The sequence below is a fragment of the Parus major genome, chromosome 18, assembly GCF_001522545.3.
Source record: "Parus major isolate Abel chromosome 18, Parus_major1.1, whole genome shotgun sequence".
NCBI lineage: Eukaryota > Metazoa > Chordata > Aves > Passeriformes > Paridae > Parus > Parus major.
The window spans coordinates 6,149,735-6,166,036 of record NC_031786.1 but is presented as its reverse complement, the minus strand read 5'-3'; the positions used below and the strand labels follow the sequence as shown (position 1 = coordinate 6,166,036).

Here is a 16,302-nt window from a genome sequence, read left to right as displayed (position 1 = left end):
GGGGTGCAGGAGGCAGGAAAAATTGAGGAGACCTCCCTCGGTGCCACCAGCCCTGTGTCCCCCGCCGCCACCTTGCGTAACCCAGCGGCAGGCAGGACACTTGGCGTTTATTTTTGGTTAATCCATATTCGACCTTTTTAAGCTGCGTTTCGGTGCCTGCGTGTGAGGGGCCCTCAGCATCGCCCCGGGCCGCAGCCCCCGGGCCGCAACTGTTGCTGTCCGAGTGTGGGAGAGGAAGGGGGGGTGATGAAGAAGAGGAGGGTGATGCCGGCTGGTGACGGATGAAGGTTGAAAGGAGACGATGCTTGCCGGGAGCTGCCAGTGTTTCTCTCTCCCGAGTCATCTCCCCTGCATGGGGACGGGGATGGTGAGGAGTTGTCTTTGCTGCTTTCTCTCTTTCTGAGGGGCTTCATGGAGACCTCCTTGCTCCACAGGAGTGTCCCCATGGGGGCAATGACAAGCCCTGGCATATCCCTGTACCCTCTGTGCCCCCTCTATCCTCCCCACATGGCTCCTGCCAGGTTTGGCTTTGCTCTTTCCGTCCATCAGCAGCAGTTCCCCATCCCCTGGCGCAGGCTGCGTTTTCCCTCTGATTTCAGGCTTGGAAGCTTTTCTTTTTTTCTTTTTTTTTTCTTTTTTTTTTTTTGGGTGGTGGTAGATAAGGTTTCTCTTTCCTGAATGATATTTTGCATTTTTGAATTTTATTTCTCCCATTCCTGAGGTCAAAATATCTGCATGAGCTCTCCCTCTCTTGGAGCAGGGGAAGAGTAAGGGCAAAAAAGGAGACATAAAATGAGGAGCAAAGTTTCCCTGTTGCATTAAAATGACATTTCAGGGTCTGGTGAGAGGTAAGGGTTCTGTTGGTGCCTTTAGCATGAGGTTTCTGTGAGTTTGGTGCACCAGGGGAAGTTATGCCTAGGAAGGTGGTTAACCTGCTCAAAACTACTCCAAAGCAACAAAATACAAGTGCCAAAACCACCAAGCAGCTTTGTGGTGTCCTCTGGTCTTTGGGGAGGCTGCAAGGAGGTGGCATTGCCTTGCCCAGCTCCTGGCCATGGCTACCTTTCCATCACTGGCCACTGGCCCTTCACCCAGCTGGAAAACCTCCCTTTTGAGAAAATCTTTTCCTGAGGGACCAATTCTGCAGTGCTTCCTACGAGGGGCTGGAAAATGTGGATTTTCTTTGTAGTTAGCAGGAGCTTTGCTGTGTTGTGCTGAGCCCAAGAGCAGCCCCATCTCCGGGGCTCCGGGGTGGGCTCAGTTTCTCCTCAGCCTCCACTACTTTCCTGCAATCTGTTGTCCCCCCCCCCAAAAATCCCAAATTCTCCTGTACTGCTCTAGCTCACTACGAGAAACAATGGGCTGAAAATGCATGGTGTGGGCTGGAGGAGGTGGTTCCCCTTTGCTTCCCAAATTTGGCCATTTTGGAGCAGCCCTGTCTCCAACATGCACATGGAGCCCTTGCCAGCCATAAGCCTCTGGCCTTAAAACCCTCCATCCTCTTCTGTGTCCGCCAAAGGCTGTGGTGAGCCAGCCTGACTCTGCATGGTGGCACCAGAGTCCTGAGAAAAATGGAAATTCATTGCCCTGATTGTCTCAGTGCTGGCTGAACGAAGGGATGAGCCCATGCCCACCTCCTGTCTGTTGCTGCCATTGCATTCCAGCTGTGAGGGATGGGGATATTCTCCACCTGTGGCTTCATCCATGGGAAACCGGATTGCTGAAGCCTGTCCCCAGTCACAGCCAGGAGCAGGGGGTGACAGGGCTTGGCAGCACAAGGGATGACCACTAGTCTGTGCCTGGATTACTCGGCACTGGAAGAGATTCCAGAGCTTGGGCAAGAGCTGAGTTGAGGAAGAGGAGAATAAGGGCTTGGAGTAGGTGAGGTGCCAGGGCTGGCACGAGCAAACCCCATCAATCACCAGAAGGGCCCAGAGTATATTTAAATGTCCTTGAGGAGGGCTGGGATGGGCAGCGCTGCTGGCAGGGTGGTTGTGTTTGTTTTGGGTGGCGTGTTGCTCCCCTTCCTCTCTGCTCGGGTAGCTGATGCCCGATTCCTGATGAATTATTTATCACAGGACTAAAAATACTTGGGAATTCGCAGTGAGGAGCAGGCAGTGCAGGCTGCCCTGCCACTGAGCTGGCCGTGGCGGAGCATGGGACACTGCCAGCATGGCATGACTCACCTGCTGCCCTCTCTGGCCAAGGGGCCCTGGCTGCGGCCATCGGTGTGGCGTTGTGGCTCCTGCAGCTCTGCCAGCTGTGATGTGGAGTGGGGTGGGGGATGCAGTCAGGTAGGGTGAACCCCCTGGGTGATGGTGGGTGCTGGGGGTGGATGATTCCCTGATGAAACTCACCTGGTTGAGAGAGATGCTGCCTGCTGAGCATCAGTGCCTGGACAGGTGCCCGAGACTTGCTGGTAGCCATGGGAAATGTGTGGTTTGTGTTCCCTGTCTCTCTGGAGGTGATAGCCCCAGTGCTCAAATCTGCACCAAGCAGCTCTTGCAGGGTTCCCAGCCCAGGAGCTGTTGGGTTTATATCCCGCATTTTCAGTCCAACGTGCTGGCAGCATTTTCGCAGTGTGCTGAAAGGGTGTCCACCACTGCGGCACGGAGGAGTGTTGGGGTGCAGGTCACCAGGGCAGCCCAGACTCCAAAACCAGTCGGGACTCAGCGAGAGGAGCATCTGGCTCTGCTGGAGACACGTTAAGCAACAGCAGCTTTTAATTGCAAGTGACGTTTCTTACACCAGCTGGCACCTTGCTGCATGAAGCAACACTGGTGCGTGGCTGGTGCCACTATGGAGGGCTGCTTGTCACCCTCCCTGCTGCCCAGCTTGGCACGAGGGTGGCAGCCCTGGGGGAAACGAGGCTCAGAGGGGCTTGGGTACCCCTGGCCACGGGTGGTTGGTTTTGCTGGTGGTCTCTGAGAGGTGCACTCCAGCACAGGGGTGCATGACTGTGGGCAGGGATGTGTCCCCCTTCAGGGACTGTCACCCCAACTGCTGCGGCATGAGCACCCACTGGCAGTGGAGAACTGGGGACCTGGCAGAGAGGATGTGCCCAAACAGCCCCTGAGAGCCTGGATTTGGGGTGCAGCCAGCAGAGACACAGTGTGAAGGGTGTCCCATCTGGGTTGGCACCACCAGCAGGGGACACACACTGGGGTAAAGAAGAAGGAAAGCTGAAGGCTGGTATGGAAAACCTGGAGGGAAAACGTGGAGATACGGAGCCAGATAGGTGCATTACTTGGGATTTTGTGGCAGAGAAGGGGCTGAGGTAGGGTGATGGGAGGGAGACACACATTGGGACAGGCAGAGGACCAGCTACTTCAGTGACTGTAATTTGCAAAATCTCGACAAGCAGGGTGCAGAGCTGAACCATCCCTCAAGGGCAAAGCTTTTGAATATTGAAGGTGTCTGCTGCAGAGAGAGGCACCAAGGAGCTGACAGCCCCTCCTGGCATCTCTTGCAGCTATCCCTGTCCCTGGCTGAAGGGATGATGTGGACCAGTGTAGCAGTGGTGGCTCTTGGATGGGGTGGGAGGGCAGTGGGAGGGAGGCAGTGATGGTGAGATGGGGACAGGGTGGTGGTGGGAAGCAGAGACTGGCTCTGAAGAGTCAGTGTTTGATAAGACTAGAGACAAGTGACACAGCACTGAGGTGTACAGTGGGTGGTGAGTACAACCCTGTGGTTATTCCTTCTGCACATCCAGTGTCCAAGGGATGAGGATCCCCTCGTTCCCTGGGGTAAACCCTCAATGATGATATCCGAGGGCAGTGGAGGGGGCTGGGGTGAGTGGGGCTGGGGGTCCTGGTGTGTGGCTGGATGCGAGGGGCTGTGTCCTGTGCTGGCAGGGACACGCTGGTGGACATGGGCAGAGCGCCGGCACACGCTCTGCTACTGTCGATGGTGCTGGGCTGCTCGGCTGCCTTCACAGACATCCTGCTGCCAGGCCCTGAGGAGCCAGTGGTCAACGTGGCCGTGGTGTTTGGGGGCACATCCTACCCCCTGCACATCCGCTCCCGCCTGAGCTCCCAGAGCTTCCTGGACATGCCCCTGGAGATCCACCCCATCACTGTAGTCGTCAACAACACCAACCCCAGCACCCTCCTCACCCAGATCTGCGACATCCTCGCCGGCCACAAGATCCACGGCATTGTCTTTGAAGACAACGTGGGCACGGAGGCTGTGGCCCAGATCCTTGACTTCATCTCGTCCCAGACCCAGGTCCCCATCATCAGCATCAGTGGCGGGTCTGCAGTGGTCCTGACCCCAAAGGTGAGGTACTCACTTGGTATTTCCAGGGGGCATGAGAGAAGTGAGGAGCTGTTAGAGCAGGGTGAGTAGAGGATGTGAATGCTGGAGGGCAGAGGAACTGCTGGGCTGCAGCCTTTGGGATCGGGGGCAGGAATGATGGATCAGTGGCTGTGGCAGTGCAGCTGACAGGGGTGATGGGACATAGCAGGGACTTCAAGAAGGGGCCCTGTTAATGGGATGTGGGAGAGGACCTCAATGCCCTATGGAAGGATCTTCCCTGGTGTGCTGCTTCCTGTGCCCACCACGGGATGCTGGGTTGGTGGCACTGGGGCTACTGGGGCAGTGGAAGGGTTATCACAACCTTATCTTCCTCCTGCCCTGTTGGGGCTGGATCCAGCCCTGGAATGGCCAGGTGGGCAGCATGAGGAATCCTTGCTCAGCTGTGGCAGTGATCTCAGGTGCGCCATGGCTGACACAGGATTTCTGTCTTCTCTGCTCCTCACTGGCATCAGACACTATCAGTTACTGTCCCCTGCCTACTGGGAACTGCTGGTGGCTGGGAGAGCTGGAGTCAGCCTGGAGGGTCCTGGGTGTGGAGATTTGGGTTATCTCATAGAGGCTTATCCCACCCTGCCCAGCCTGGGTGCTGGAGAGGTTTCTCTTGCTCTTTCCTGTGGGTGGAGATCCTGCCCTTCTTCAGGGAACAGCTTTTCTGCTTTTCTTGCATAATGGCTTGGGGTCCAACCCCCCTGGATTGCACCCCCACATCTCTGCCTGTACCCACTGGTGCTTGTGGAGCACCTCAAGCTCACTGTGGGTAGGTGGCAGTGAGTGCAGCGGGTTCTGGTTGGTGCAGTGGACTCAGGTGGGTGTAGAGGGCTCAGATGGAGCCTGGAGCAATGGAAAAATATCCATGGCTTTGCTGTCTGGGTGATTCTCTGCAGCTTTCTCCAGGGGTCAGTGGAGGATCTGTCTCCTCCTCCTTGTCTGGGATTCCCTGGGGCTCACCCCAGACTCCTTCTCTGGAGGTGAAGGGGGTCTGGGTGGTGAAACCCTGATGCCTGCACGTGACCTTCAGAAACTGCCATTCGCTGAATCATTTAAGACAGAATCAGACCAATTAAGGTTTGCTAATGAGAGGCCAGATGGCTGGGGAGGTGGAGCGGGAGGGAAGGAGCCAAACAGGCTCTGGCTGCAGGTAGTGAGATGGAGCAGGGATGGGATTTACGCTCCTGCCAGAGCTCTTGCCCACCTCCTTCTCCTGGTTTATGGAGAAACTGATGATCTCCTTTGGAGGATGGAGGAATTTTTGGTCAATATCCTAAGAAATGCATGTGAGGCTGCAGGAGTTGACACTTTGTATGGGGTGAAGTTCTCTGGAGCAGGATTAGTCTGATTTTGGGTGTCTCCAGCCCATGGATGGCACTGCTTCATGACAATCATGAACTTTTCATGACGGCAAATTCAAGGAGGCTTGCATGGGCACAGGAGACCTGGATCATGATGCCAGAGCAGCCCCTGATCTCTCTCCCACAGGAGCCCGGATCAGCTTTCCTGCAGTTGGGTGTCTCCATTGAGCAACAAATGCAGGTGATCTTCAAGGTGCTGGAGGAATACGACTGGGGCTCCTTTGCTGTCATCACCAGCCTCTACCCAGGCTACAACATTTTCCTGGATGTCATCCGCTCCTTCACGGATGCCAGCTACTTCGGCTGGGAGCTGCAGGAGGTGCTCACCTTCGAGATGAGCCAGGAGCAGAGCAGCTCCAGGACGCAGCGGCTCCTGCGCCAGATTGATGCCCAGGTCCTCATTGTTTACTGCTCCCGAGAGGAGGCCGAGTATCTCTTCTCCATGGCGGAACAAGCTGGGCTTGTGGGGCCAGGATACGTCTGGATTGTGCCCAGCATGACAGTGGGCAACATGGAGGTGCCACCCTCCTCCTTCCCGGTCGGCCTCATCAGTGTGGTGACAGAGAGCTGGAAACTGAGCCTGCGGCAAAAGGTGCGAGACGGCGTGGCCATCATTGCCATGGGGGCAGCCAGCTTCTTCCGTGCCCATGGCTACCTCCCAGAGGTAGGGCGGGACTGCTGGACCCCCACCAGAGCCACCAACACCAACACAAGCTTCTACCAGTGAGTCTTGTGGATTCCCTGGGATGGGTGTGAGATGGGGGGAGTGGGGAAAGGACAAGGGAAAGGGCAGGAGAGGAGGGGGATGGAGCTGGTGGGCAGCAAGGGGGATGTTCACTGAGGGCTACAGCGGGTAGTCCATGCCTCTTTGTTCAGATTCTCCTGAAGAATCTCCATGGAGATCTCCCAGCATCTCTCTTGCCTTTTCCCATGGTTTTTTTTCATCTCAGGACCCCTGGAGGTCTCCGGGGTGTTTCATAGCTCTGTGGCACCTTGGGGCTGCTGTGGCAGTCTGTCTATTCTCAGCCCTGCAGTGAGCCATCATCCTAGGTGTCTCCTTGCTGGAAGAGCTTTCTCCAGCTATAGTGGCTAAAGCTGGTCCCCAGCTCTCAGCCCCACATCTCCATGGGACCTTTGGCAGCCTGGGTGAAGGTGGAGGAGGAGGAGGAGGAGCAGGGATGTACAGTGCAGGGCTTACAGGCTCTGTGTTCCACCAGGCACCTCCTCAATGTGACGTGGGAGCACCGGGACTTCTCCTTCAATGAAGGTGGCTACCTGATCAGGCCCACCATGGTGGTGATCACGCTCAACCAGCACCGGCTCTGGGAGATGGTAGGACCCCCAGGCCCCCTGGGATGGACACACCATGGGGTGGCTGGGCAGGGTGAGCCTGGGGCCAGGCACAAGCTGGGGTCCCACCCTGGGGTGGGTTGTACCATGCAAAACCCAAGAGTTACATGGCTGGTCCCAAAAGTATCCATGGTGCCATGGTGGGGGTTTGAAGCAGTGATGAGCAGCAAAGCTCTGCCAAGAGTTGTCAGTTTTCCCTTGCAATTCAGTTGATAAATTCAAAAAAAGTCAGAAATGGAGATGTCCACCTCTGGAAAACAGCAGCCAAACACCTAGACCTGAAACAAGATGTATGGAAGGTTTTTTGGTAGTTTGAAGGTATTTTGGGTAAAGTTTGGCCAGGTTTGTGCTCACCCAAGCGTGAAGCTTGGGGCTCAGGAGGAAACACCTCACCCTGTGGTCCAGGGCTGTGTGGGGAAAGGGATGCTGAGATGGGGCTCACCAGGAATAAGCCCCAAAGGTGGGAGGATGGCCATGTGACCCCCAGAGCCCCTCTCTGGGGTGACCATGTGCTCTCCCTTGGGGTCAGGTGGGCAAGTGGGAGAAAGGCATCATCCACATGAAGTACCCGGTGTGGCCCCGCTATGGCTCCTTCATGCAGCCCGTGGTCGACAACCGCCACTTGACAGTGGCCACCCTGGAGGAGAGACCCTTTGTGATTGTGGAGAACACAGACCCCAGCACGGGGGTCTGTGTGCGCAACACCGTGCCCTGCCGCAAGCAGACCAACTCCTCCCACAGGTGAGCAGGGGCGTGGAGCTCGGCAATTCTCGCCACCACTCCTTTGGCTTGTGGTGTCTGGGGTGCTCAGAGCATCTCTGTTTGGTCCAGCCCATCTTTCCTGGTGTGTTTCCAGTGGTAATGGCCTTGTGGATCCCTACACCAAGCTGTGCTGCAAAGGTTTCTGCATCGACATCCTGAAGAAGCTGGCCAAGGCGGTGAAGTTCTCCTACGACCTCTACCTGGTGACCAATGGCAAACACGGCAAGATCGTCCGTGGGGTCTGGAATGGCATGATTGGTGAGGTACAGATGGGCATGGCTCAGTGGGGTCTCCCCACTCTGAAACTCCCTGGAGGGCACCACTCACCCCTGACCTGGGGCTTTCCTGGTGAAGATGGGGTCTGTGGTGGGACTGTGGGCAGGAGACAACTTGGCATGAGCTCCTCTTTAGAGGAGGAGTCAGATGAACACTTACAACCCCACAGCAGGTGGGATGTGCCACTGCTCATTTAGGAAGCTATTATTTAAAAACCAAAAAACCAAAACGAACACAGAAATTCAGGCTGGAAATGCTGGACATGAGGAAATGCCTGAGGAAAGCTGTCTGGGTCCCTCTGCTTGTCCCTGTGCCCATCCCAAGCCCACCTGCCCCTTTTCCAGGTGTACTACAAGCGTGCAGACATGGCCATCGGCTCCCTCACCATCAATGAGGAGCGGTCCGAGATTGTGGATTTCTCTGTGCCCTTTGTGGAGACAGGCATCAGCGTCATGGTGGCCCGGAGCAATGGCACCGTGTCCCCCTCCGCTTTCCTGGGTGAGCCCTGTGTCCCCCTGTCTTTCTGCAGGCTCATCCCATGCTTCCCACAAATGCAAACTGGAAATATTGTTCAGTTTTAATAACTTCCAAGAAAAGAAAAAGCCTAAGCCATAAGGGAAGGAGATTGTGCTGTCGGCTTTGGGGCTTCTTCCTCCCCAGCCTGAATAATCCTTTTATTATGGAGATGGAGGCTGGAGACTGAGGCTGGGCTCAGTGGTTTTCTCCTCTTCATTTTTTGTGTGCAGGAGGGAGGATGGGGATGTGGGGGGATTTGCCAGCTTGGAGCTCTGCTTTGGGGACCCATCTCTGCCACTGTCACCAGAGCCAGTGGTTAAGCCAAGTGCAGGAAACCACCAGTGCTAAAAGTTTTATTTAATGAGTTTTACACCAGCAAAGCTGCAGCCTAGGAAGGGGAGGAGACTGGCCAAGGTCGTCAGGAATTTCAGCTCGGGCAGAGCTCCCGGCTCTCGGCAAGGGCACAGCAGCAATGTCCCAGCTCAGCTGGCGCTGCACTCTTGTGTGGGGAGGATGCAGGTGGGTGCTAGGGATGCATGGAAGGTGAGATCATCTGCCTGGGCACATCCTCCTCATCCTGTTCCCCCCACACCACAGAGCCCAAACTCCCATGGAAACAGGGTCACCTTCACCACCCCAGAGACAAATGGAGCATCCTGCCCTGGTTTTGCAGGGCCAGGGTCTGAGGTGCCCATGTCCCCATGTCCCCCTGTCTCCTGCCTCTGTGCTAATGAGCCACATCTCCGTCAGGGGAGGCCTCTCCTCCCTGACAGCGAAGGACATGCTGACAAATGGACCTCAGCAGCCGCGTGTTGACGGCTCAGATGCATCCCCAGTGCTCCTGCTGCTCCATCCCAGATCATCTTGGGCGAGCAGGGGCTCATTGCCTGTCCCCACTCACAGGGGGCTCTCCCCAGGGCTGAGCAGGGCTCAGGGGCTGGTTCTGTGCCTGATGCAGGCACAGTCCTGTAGCCAGAACCATCATGGGGGACAACCTGTGATCCCATGGGAAATCCTCCTGCAGTGACCCTGGAGATGGGCAGCATTTTGTAAACACCTCCCTGTTGGTGAGAACCCAATTTGGTCTAGGCAGGGAAGCATGGCTGCACCCCCCAGCTCTGCAGCAACCCCCCTTCCCTCCTGATTCCCTGTGGAACTGCCTGGCCATGGTGCTGCCAGTCTCCAGCTCCTCTCCAAGGAGGGGCAATATGCAGGATGAGCCCCATCCATCCAGGAGGGCTCCTGGAAGTCCTCAGAGGACCATGAGCTGTTGTTGGAGGCTCACTAAGTTCTGCTTGCTTTGCAGAGCCTTATAGCCCAGCTGTGTGGGTCATGATGTTTGTCATGTGCCTCACTGTGGTGGCCATCACCGTCTTCGTGTTTGAGTATTTCAGCCCTGTTGGCTACAACCAGAACCTCACCAGCGGCAAGAGTGAGTTGGGGAGGTGGGAGGTGGGAGGTGGGAGAGGGGGACACGTCCCTGGCTGGGCTGACAACTCTCCCCTCTGTCCCTGCAGGGCCAGGAGGTCCCTCCTTCACCATTGGCAAGTCTGTGTGGCTGCTGTGGGCTCTGGTCTTCAACAACTCAGTCCCCATCGAGAACCCCAAGGGCACCACCAGCAAGATCATGGTGCTCATCTGGGCCTTCTTCGCCGTCATCTTCCTCGCCAGCTACACGGCCAACCTGGCTGCCTTCATGATCCAGGAGCAGTACATTGACACTGTGTCGGGGCTGAGTGACAGGAAGGTGGGGCTGATCACTGGGGTGGGAACCCTAAAAATACCTAAAAAAAATAACCTTTTGAAGTTACTGACAATGGTGTGTGTGGAGCTACACATCACTGCCAGTTGGCTGGGCACGAATGCATGAACAGAGAGGGCTGGCAGAGGGGAGGGGACATGCTGGGGACATGGAAAGACATGGGCACTGTGTGATGCCACCCCCTGGGGCTCCACGTTGCAGTTCCAGAGGCCACAGGAGCAGTACCCACCTTTCCGCTTTGGCACTGTCCCCAACGGCAGCACCGAGAGGAACATCCGCAGCAACTACCCCGACATGCACACCCACATGGTGAAGTACAACCAGCGCTCTGTGGAGGATGCCCTCACCAGCCTCAAAATGGGGTATGGCTCCCTGAGATGGGGTGTGAACCCTCAGATGGGGTATGGCTCTCAGAGCTCCTCCAAATGGCATACAGCACCCCCAAACAACTATGGCTCCCTGGAATGGGGTATAGGACTTTCCAGATGGAGAAGGGATTTCTTAACTGGGGTACAACCCCCCAGAAGTTGGATGTGAGCTACCCAGGCTGGGTACAGCTCTCCCAGACAGGGTATGCCTCTGTGCATCTTCCCTGGATGAAGTACAGGACCCCCAAACAGGGCACAGCCTGCTGCAGATGGGGTACAGCTTCATACAGCTCCACTCAAAAGGGATGCAGCTCACCCCAGATGGGGCATGGCTCCCCCAAGGGATACACAACTCCTCTCAAAGGGTACTTCCCCTCCAAGTGTGGTTACAGCACTCCAGGATGGGTCAGAGACCCCAAGAACACATAGAATCCCCTCCAGATGGGCTACAGCTTTCTGAAAGGGATAGAGCTCCCCAAATAGGCACAGTCCTCCCCCCAAAAACAGGCTTTCAGACCCCCCCTCACCCTTCCTCCTGTTGGTGGAGCAGGAAGCTGGATGCCTTCATCTACGACGCAGCAGTGCTCAACTACATGGCAGGCAAGGACGAGGGCTGCAAGCTGGTGACCATCGGCAGCGGGAAGGTGTTTGCCACCACAGGCTACGGCATCGCCCTGCAGAAGGACTCGCGCTGGAAGCGGGCCATCGACCTGGCCCTGCTCCAGTTCCTGGGAGACGGTGGGTGCCTCCTTGTTAGCCCTGTCCCCATCCTCACCCCACCCCTGCCCTGCAGGTTAACCCAGGGGACAGGACTTTGGTCCTCAGACTCTTCACAGCTGACATCCTCGTGGCAGGATGGCACTGAGGGACTTCACCAGCTCCTTTCAGGGGATATGAAATCCTTTGGATGTTGTGGGTGTTATTCCCTCTGGGCTTATAAAATCCTGGAGATGGCTGTGCACAACAGTCTCCTGAGGAGAAGCCTGGGAAGAGGACAGTAAGCATGGCTGGCTGGCACATGGGTGGGGGACAGAGTCAGAAGAGGGCCCTGGAGAGGGACAAGTGACTGGTGGATGCTCAGGCCAATGGCAACAGCAAGCATTAGCTGATTCTAGCTCCAGAAGCTCAGGGGTCTCTTTATCCTCCTCCAGCCACAGTAGGGTGGAAAGGGGCAGGGATGCACTTGGGAAGATGATTCCCAGGGGTGGATTTTCACTCCCTGCACTGTTGTGCATGTCCCAGGTGAGACCCAGAAGCTGGAGACGGTTTGGCTGTCAGGGATCTGCCAGAATGAGAAGAATGAGGTGATGAGCAGCAAGCTGGACATTGACAACATGGCTGGGGTTTTCTACATGCTCCTGGTGGCCATGGGGCTGAGCCTGCTGGTCTTTGCTTGGGAGCACCTTGTCTACTGGAAGCTGCGTCACTCCGTCCCCAAGTCCCACAAGCTTGACTTCCTCCTGGCCATCAGCAGGGTGAGGGATACTCACAGGGGCTTTTGAGGGGCCCAAATGTCTTTACACGGTGTCACAGGGATGGACACAGCTTGGTGGGCATTGTCCTTTGACCTGCATGGGAAGGACTGGAGATGTTCTTGTTGATGTGAGATCTTGGTGAGAAAAGCCAGGTTCTGGGGAAGGGGTTCAGTCCTGGGAATGACCCCACATCCTTATTGGTATCCCTGGGGAAAGGGGTGATAAAGGATGGTGCCACCCACAATGACAAGTGCTGGAGATGCTGGGGATGGGGTGTCAGTGCTCTGAAGCTACCTCAGCCTCAGCAGCATGAATTCAGCTCAGCAGGGTGGGCTCACAGGGGCAGGACCCCATTGACCTTGCTGATCATGGGGTGGCTCCCATTTCTCCCCACAGGGCATCTACAGCTGCTTCAATGGGGTGCAGACCCTGTCGAGCCCTGGGCGGGTGCCCACACCCGATGTCACTGCCAGCTCAGCCCAGGCCAACGTGCTGAAAATGCTGCAGGCAGCCAAAGAGATGGTGACAACGGCCAGTGTAGGCGGCTCACTGGAGCAGGCCACCCGCACCATCGAGGACTGGAGCAACCACAGCGAGCGCCTCCAGACCACCTTCTCCCTGAGGACACCCCAGCTCGTGGTGCAGAACAGCACCGGCGCACACCGGGGGCCGCCCCCTGGCCCCGCCGAGAGGCTGGGGAGAACCTACGCTCCCAAGGGTGCTCCCCTGGGGCTGCCGCTGCCCCAGCCCATCCCCGTGGACTCCCGTCTGCACGGGGAGGAGAACTGGAGAGAGGCAAACGAGCACCCCCACCTGCTACACCCCCTGAAGTTTCGGGGTGACTGTGTAGGGGATGAAGCCCTCACAGGTTTCCCCCACCTCCTGGTGAAGACTGCTCCAGGAGGGGATTATAGGGAGCAGATGCTGGTGGGGAACCATGTCGGGGCTCCCCTCCCGCCCCCTACAACCCCCAGGGACCTCCCGCCACCGGACATCTACAGGGAGCACAAGCGGCCGTCGGGCCGGGGGGACCGGCTGCCAAATACCCCCCTGCTCCAGAGGGACGGGGCTCACCGGGGCTCAGGGACTCTGCCCCGGCTGCTCTCGGCAGCCGAGAAGAAGCGGGAGGCGGGCAGCGCCTTCCTGCCTCCATCCTGCTCTCGTGGAGCCTTCCCGAAAGTCAGCAGGACTTGCAGAGCCAGGGGCGAGCCGGCGCGGCCGGAGGCGGCGGTGATGGAGCGGGAGAAGCTGAGCCGGTGGGCGAGCTCTGCCAGGGCTCCCGGGGAGCGCGGCGAGAAGCGGCGTCCAGCGGGGCTGCGGCGCTGCGGGGCCACCCGCCCGCCCGCCCGCACCGACGTGCCCGACCTGTTCCCCGAGAGCGAGCCCGGCTACGGCTGCGGCTCCCGCTGCCCACAGGCCACTGGCCGGCTGCCACCGCGCTCGCCCGTCACCAGGCTGCCGTCCTACCGGGAGGCTTGCCGGCAAAACCCCCGTGCCACCGCCACCGTGCCGGCGTGCGCTCCCCACGCCTGCATGAACTCGTACGCCAACCTGCCCCTGTACGCCAGACACCTCGTGCGGGGGTCCCCGCCGCCCCGGGAGCCCTCCGGGCTGCACCCCTGTGAGCGGGGACCCGGACGCTGGGACAGCGGCTGCAGGGACTGCGGGAGGCGAGGGGAGCTGGCCTTGCTGCGGGCGGTGGGGGCGGACAGGAGGGAGCCGCTGGTGGCCCGCGGGGTGGCGAGTCCCTGCGCCGGCGGGTCCTGGCGGCGGGTCTCCAGCCTGGAGTCGGAGGTGTGATCGGGGGACAGGGGGGTGTCCCCACCCCTCTGCCTGCCCTTTGCCCGGCTGTCCCCACGGGCCAAGCCAGCGGCTCCCGGCCGGGCTCCGGCCTCCCGGGGTCCTGACCGCCCGCAGCGGGATGCTCCAAGCGGCTCGGCGGCTCTCGGTGAGCTCTTTGGGGGAATCAGAGGAGCCTGGCAAGGGCTGGTACATGCTGGGTCGAGTTCTTCCTACAGGCGGGGCTGGCATCGGGGACGCCAAATGCATCGCCGCCGTTTTGCCGTCACGTTTTGGTTTCATTTAAAGGACTCGAAACGCCATGTCCAGGTCATTAAAAAGACATTTTCAGCTGCCTGGGGACCCTTCTTCCATCCTCCGAGGCTACCCCTGGCATCACGGATTCCCATGAATATTCGTGGTCCCGTGCATCCCCTCTCCGTCCGCGTCCCGTTACTGATGAGCCGCGGCAAAGGAAAGCTGGAAAAGGAAAATGGCAACTGCTCTGAGGGGTTAATTAGGAGCCGTCAGCCTGTGCAGAGACTAGAGCCGAGCACCGGGGCTGGGGTTCATCTCCCCTGCTCAGGCTTTGGGGTGCTGGGCACTGATACCCTGGGCTCGGGTCAGTGAGTGATGCTGTCACGGCTGCAAACCGCAGCCTGGCAGGGATCTCCAGCTCAGCACAGCAGCCCCGGGAAGGTGTGCTGTGGGGAATGAGAAAGGGAAAAATTCCTCCCACCTTCCCAGGCCGACGGAGCCATAAATCAGGTGTGATAGATGAGCCGGGTTTAATTCTTCTTTTCATGTACGTCTCTCACAGCCCTTTCCCTGCCAGGCTGGGGAGGAGTAGAGGCGGCCGTGACTCACAGCAGCCTCGGGCAGGGGAGAGAGCCTTTGGGAAATGGGAATTGAGGCTCCGGGGCCCCGGGCTGCAGCCAGGGCTTTGCCGGGCAGTTCCAGCCCCATCCCAGAGCAGAACCATCAGGACTACACAGAGCTGCCCGTGACCGACTGGCAGACTGTCCCAGGGAAATGCCAACCCTCTCCCAGCTGGCTTGGCATCACCTTCCTCCGTGAACATCTCCCCGGGAAGCTGCTCTAGAGCTCTTTTCTTATTTATTTTTTCTCCCCCCTATTAAAACGCAGTTGCTGGGGGTTGATGGCAGCCATCAAGCAGCTGGGGCCGGTAACAGAGAGGGGATGATGGCAGGGACTGCTCCAGGACACCCAGCCCTGCCCCAGGGATGGCCCCAGGGTGGTCCAGAAGGGCCCGGCCATGTGTGGTCCAGGCTCCAAAGCATTGGCAATATCTCGCTGTCCATCCATCTGCCCATCAGTCCATCCATCTGTCTGGGGTTAAATCCAGCCAGTTGCCCCATCCCCCAGCCTGGCTGCCATCACACACACTGGTGCCGGCGCTTTAATTCCCTTTACTTATTTATCATAGCAATTGTCTCGTAATGTCTTTGGCAGCCCCTCCAAGCCTCCTGGCGAGGGTGGGAGGTGCTGGTCCATAAATAAAACTCATATATAAATAAATGCAGTTGAAGAGGAGGGTACTGATCCAGGCTGCCACAGGTGATGGCACCCATTCATCTGGGGCAGCTCTTCCCAGCTGAGTGCCTCAGATGCCCCTGGAGTGACAGGCTGGTCCCCAGGAATATTCAGTGTGGCCTTGGGAACCTTCCCTGAAATTGTGGCTCTCTGGCTCGAGGAAGCCAGCACACCAAGAGGCAGTCAAACCTGAGCTGAGGCTGTGACAGCAAAGGGGAGCAGAAAAGGGAAAAAAATAAGTATCAAAAATCCCCAACCCACGTTTTAAATTAATTAGTGATGTCCCTGGTGACTCAGCAGAGGCCAAATGGAGCTGCTTCATGTTTTATAGAAGGGCTTTGCTGCAGCAGGCTGAGGACATCAAGGGACAGGGCAAATGGGGTGTAGGGGGTGCTCCCAGGGGAAGTGACCCCAGGGTTGGGTGTCAGCACCCAGTGTGAGGCCAGGGCTATTCTGGGTGCCCCATGTGAATGCCCAGGTCCCTGACCATCATTTGCATAACCATCTTTACATGCCAGCTGGGATGGAAAAACACAGTTTTTCTCCTTTTCCTGGCGCTAGGCACTGGGCACTAGTGGGAAAGGAGGTATGACCAGTCCAGGGACTGGGATCTGTGACCCTCAAGGACCAAGGAAGGACGGAGCTGCTTCTGCAGCATTTCTCTGCTTGTGGGTACACCAGGGACAAACCTTCTGGGAAGCAGCAGTCTGGAAGCACCCTCTGGCTAGGCTTTCCAAAGAGGGGCTGGGTAGTGTTTAACAGACATTGAGGGATATTATTTCTTTTTGGTGAAA

General features: G+C 57.7%; 1 protein-coding gene across 1 annotated transcript; it reads left to right on the top strand.

Moving 5' to 3' along the window:
• The first annotated feature begins 3,840 nt into the window (after positions 1 to 3,840).
• Positions 3,841 to 14,735, top strand: GRIN2C (glutamate ionotropic receptor NMDA type subunit 2C). Its single transcript, XM_033518783.1, has 12 exons — positions 3,841 to 4,278; positions 5,794 to 6,389; positions 6,884 to 6,998; positions 7,546 to 7,757; positions 7,873 to 8,041; positions 8,399 to 8,552; positions 9,877 to 10,002; positions 10,088 to 10,317; positions 10,534 to 10,694; positions 11,251 to 11,438; positions 11,943 to 12,175; positions 12,572 to 14,735. Exons 1-12 carry the CDS (start codon positions 3,871 to 3,873, stop codon positions 13,973 to 13,975), a joined length of 3,996 nt encoding a protein of 1,331 aa, XP_033374674.1. The 5' UTR covers positions 3,841 to 3,870; the 3' UTR covers positions 13,976 to 14,735.
• The last annotated feature ends 1,567 nt before the right edge of the window (positions 14,736 to 16,302 follow it).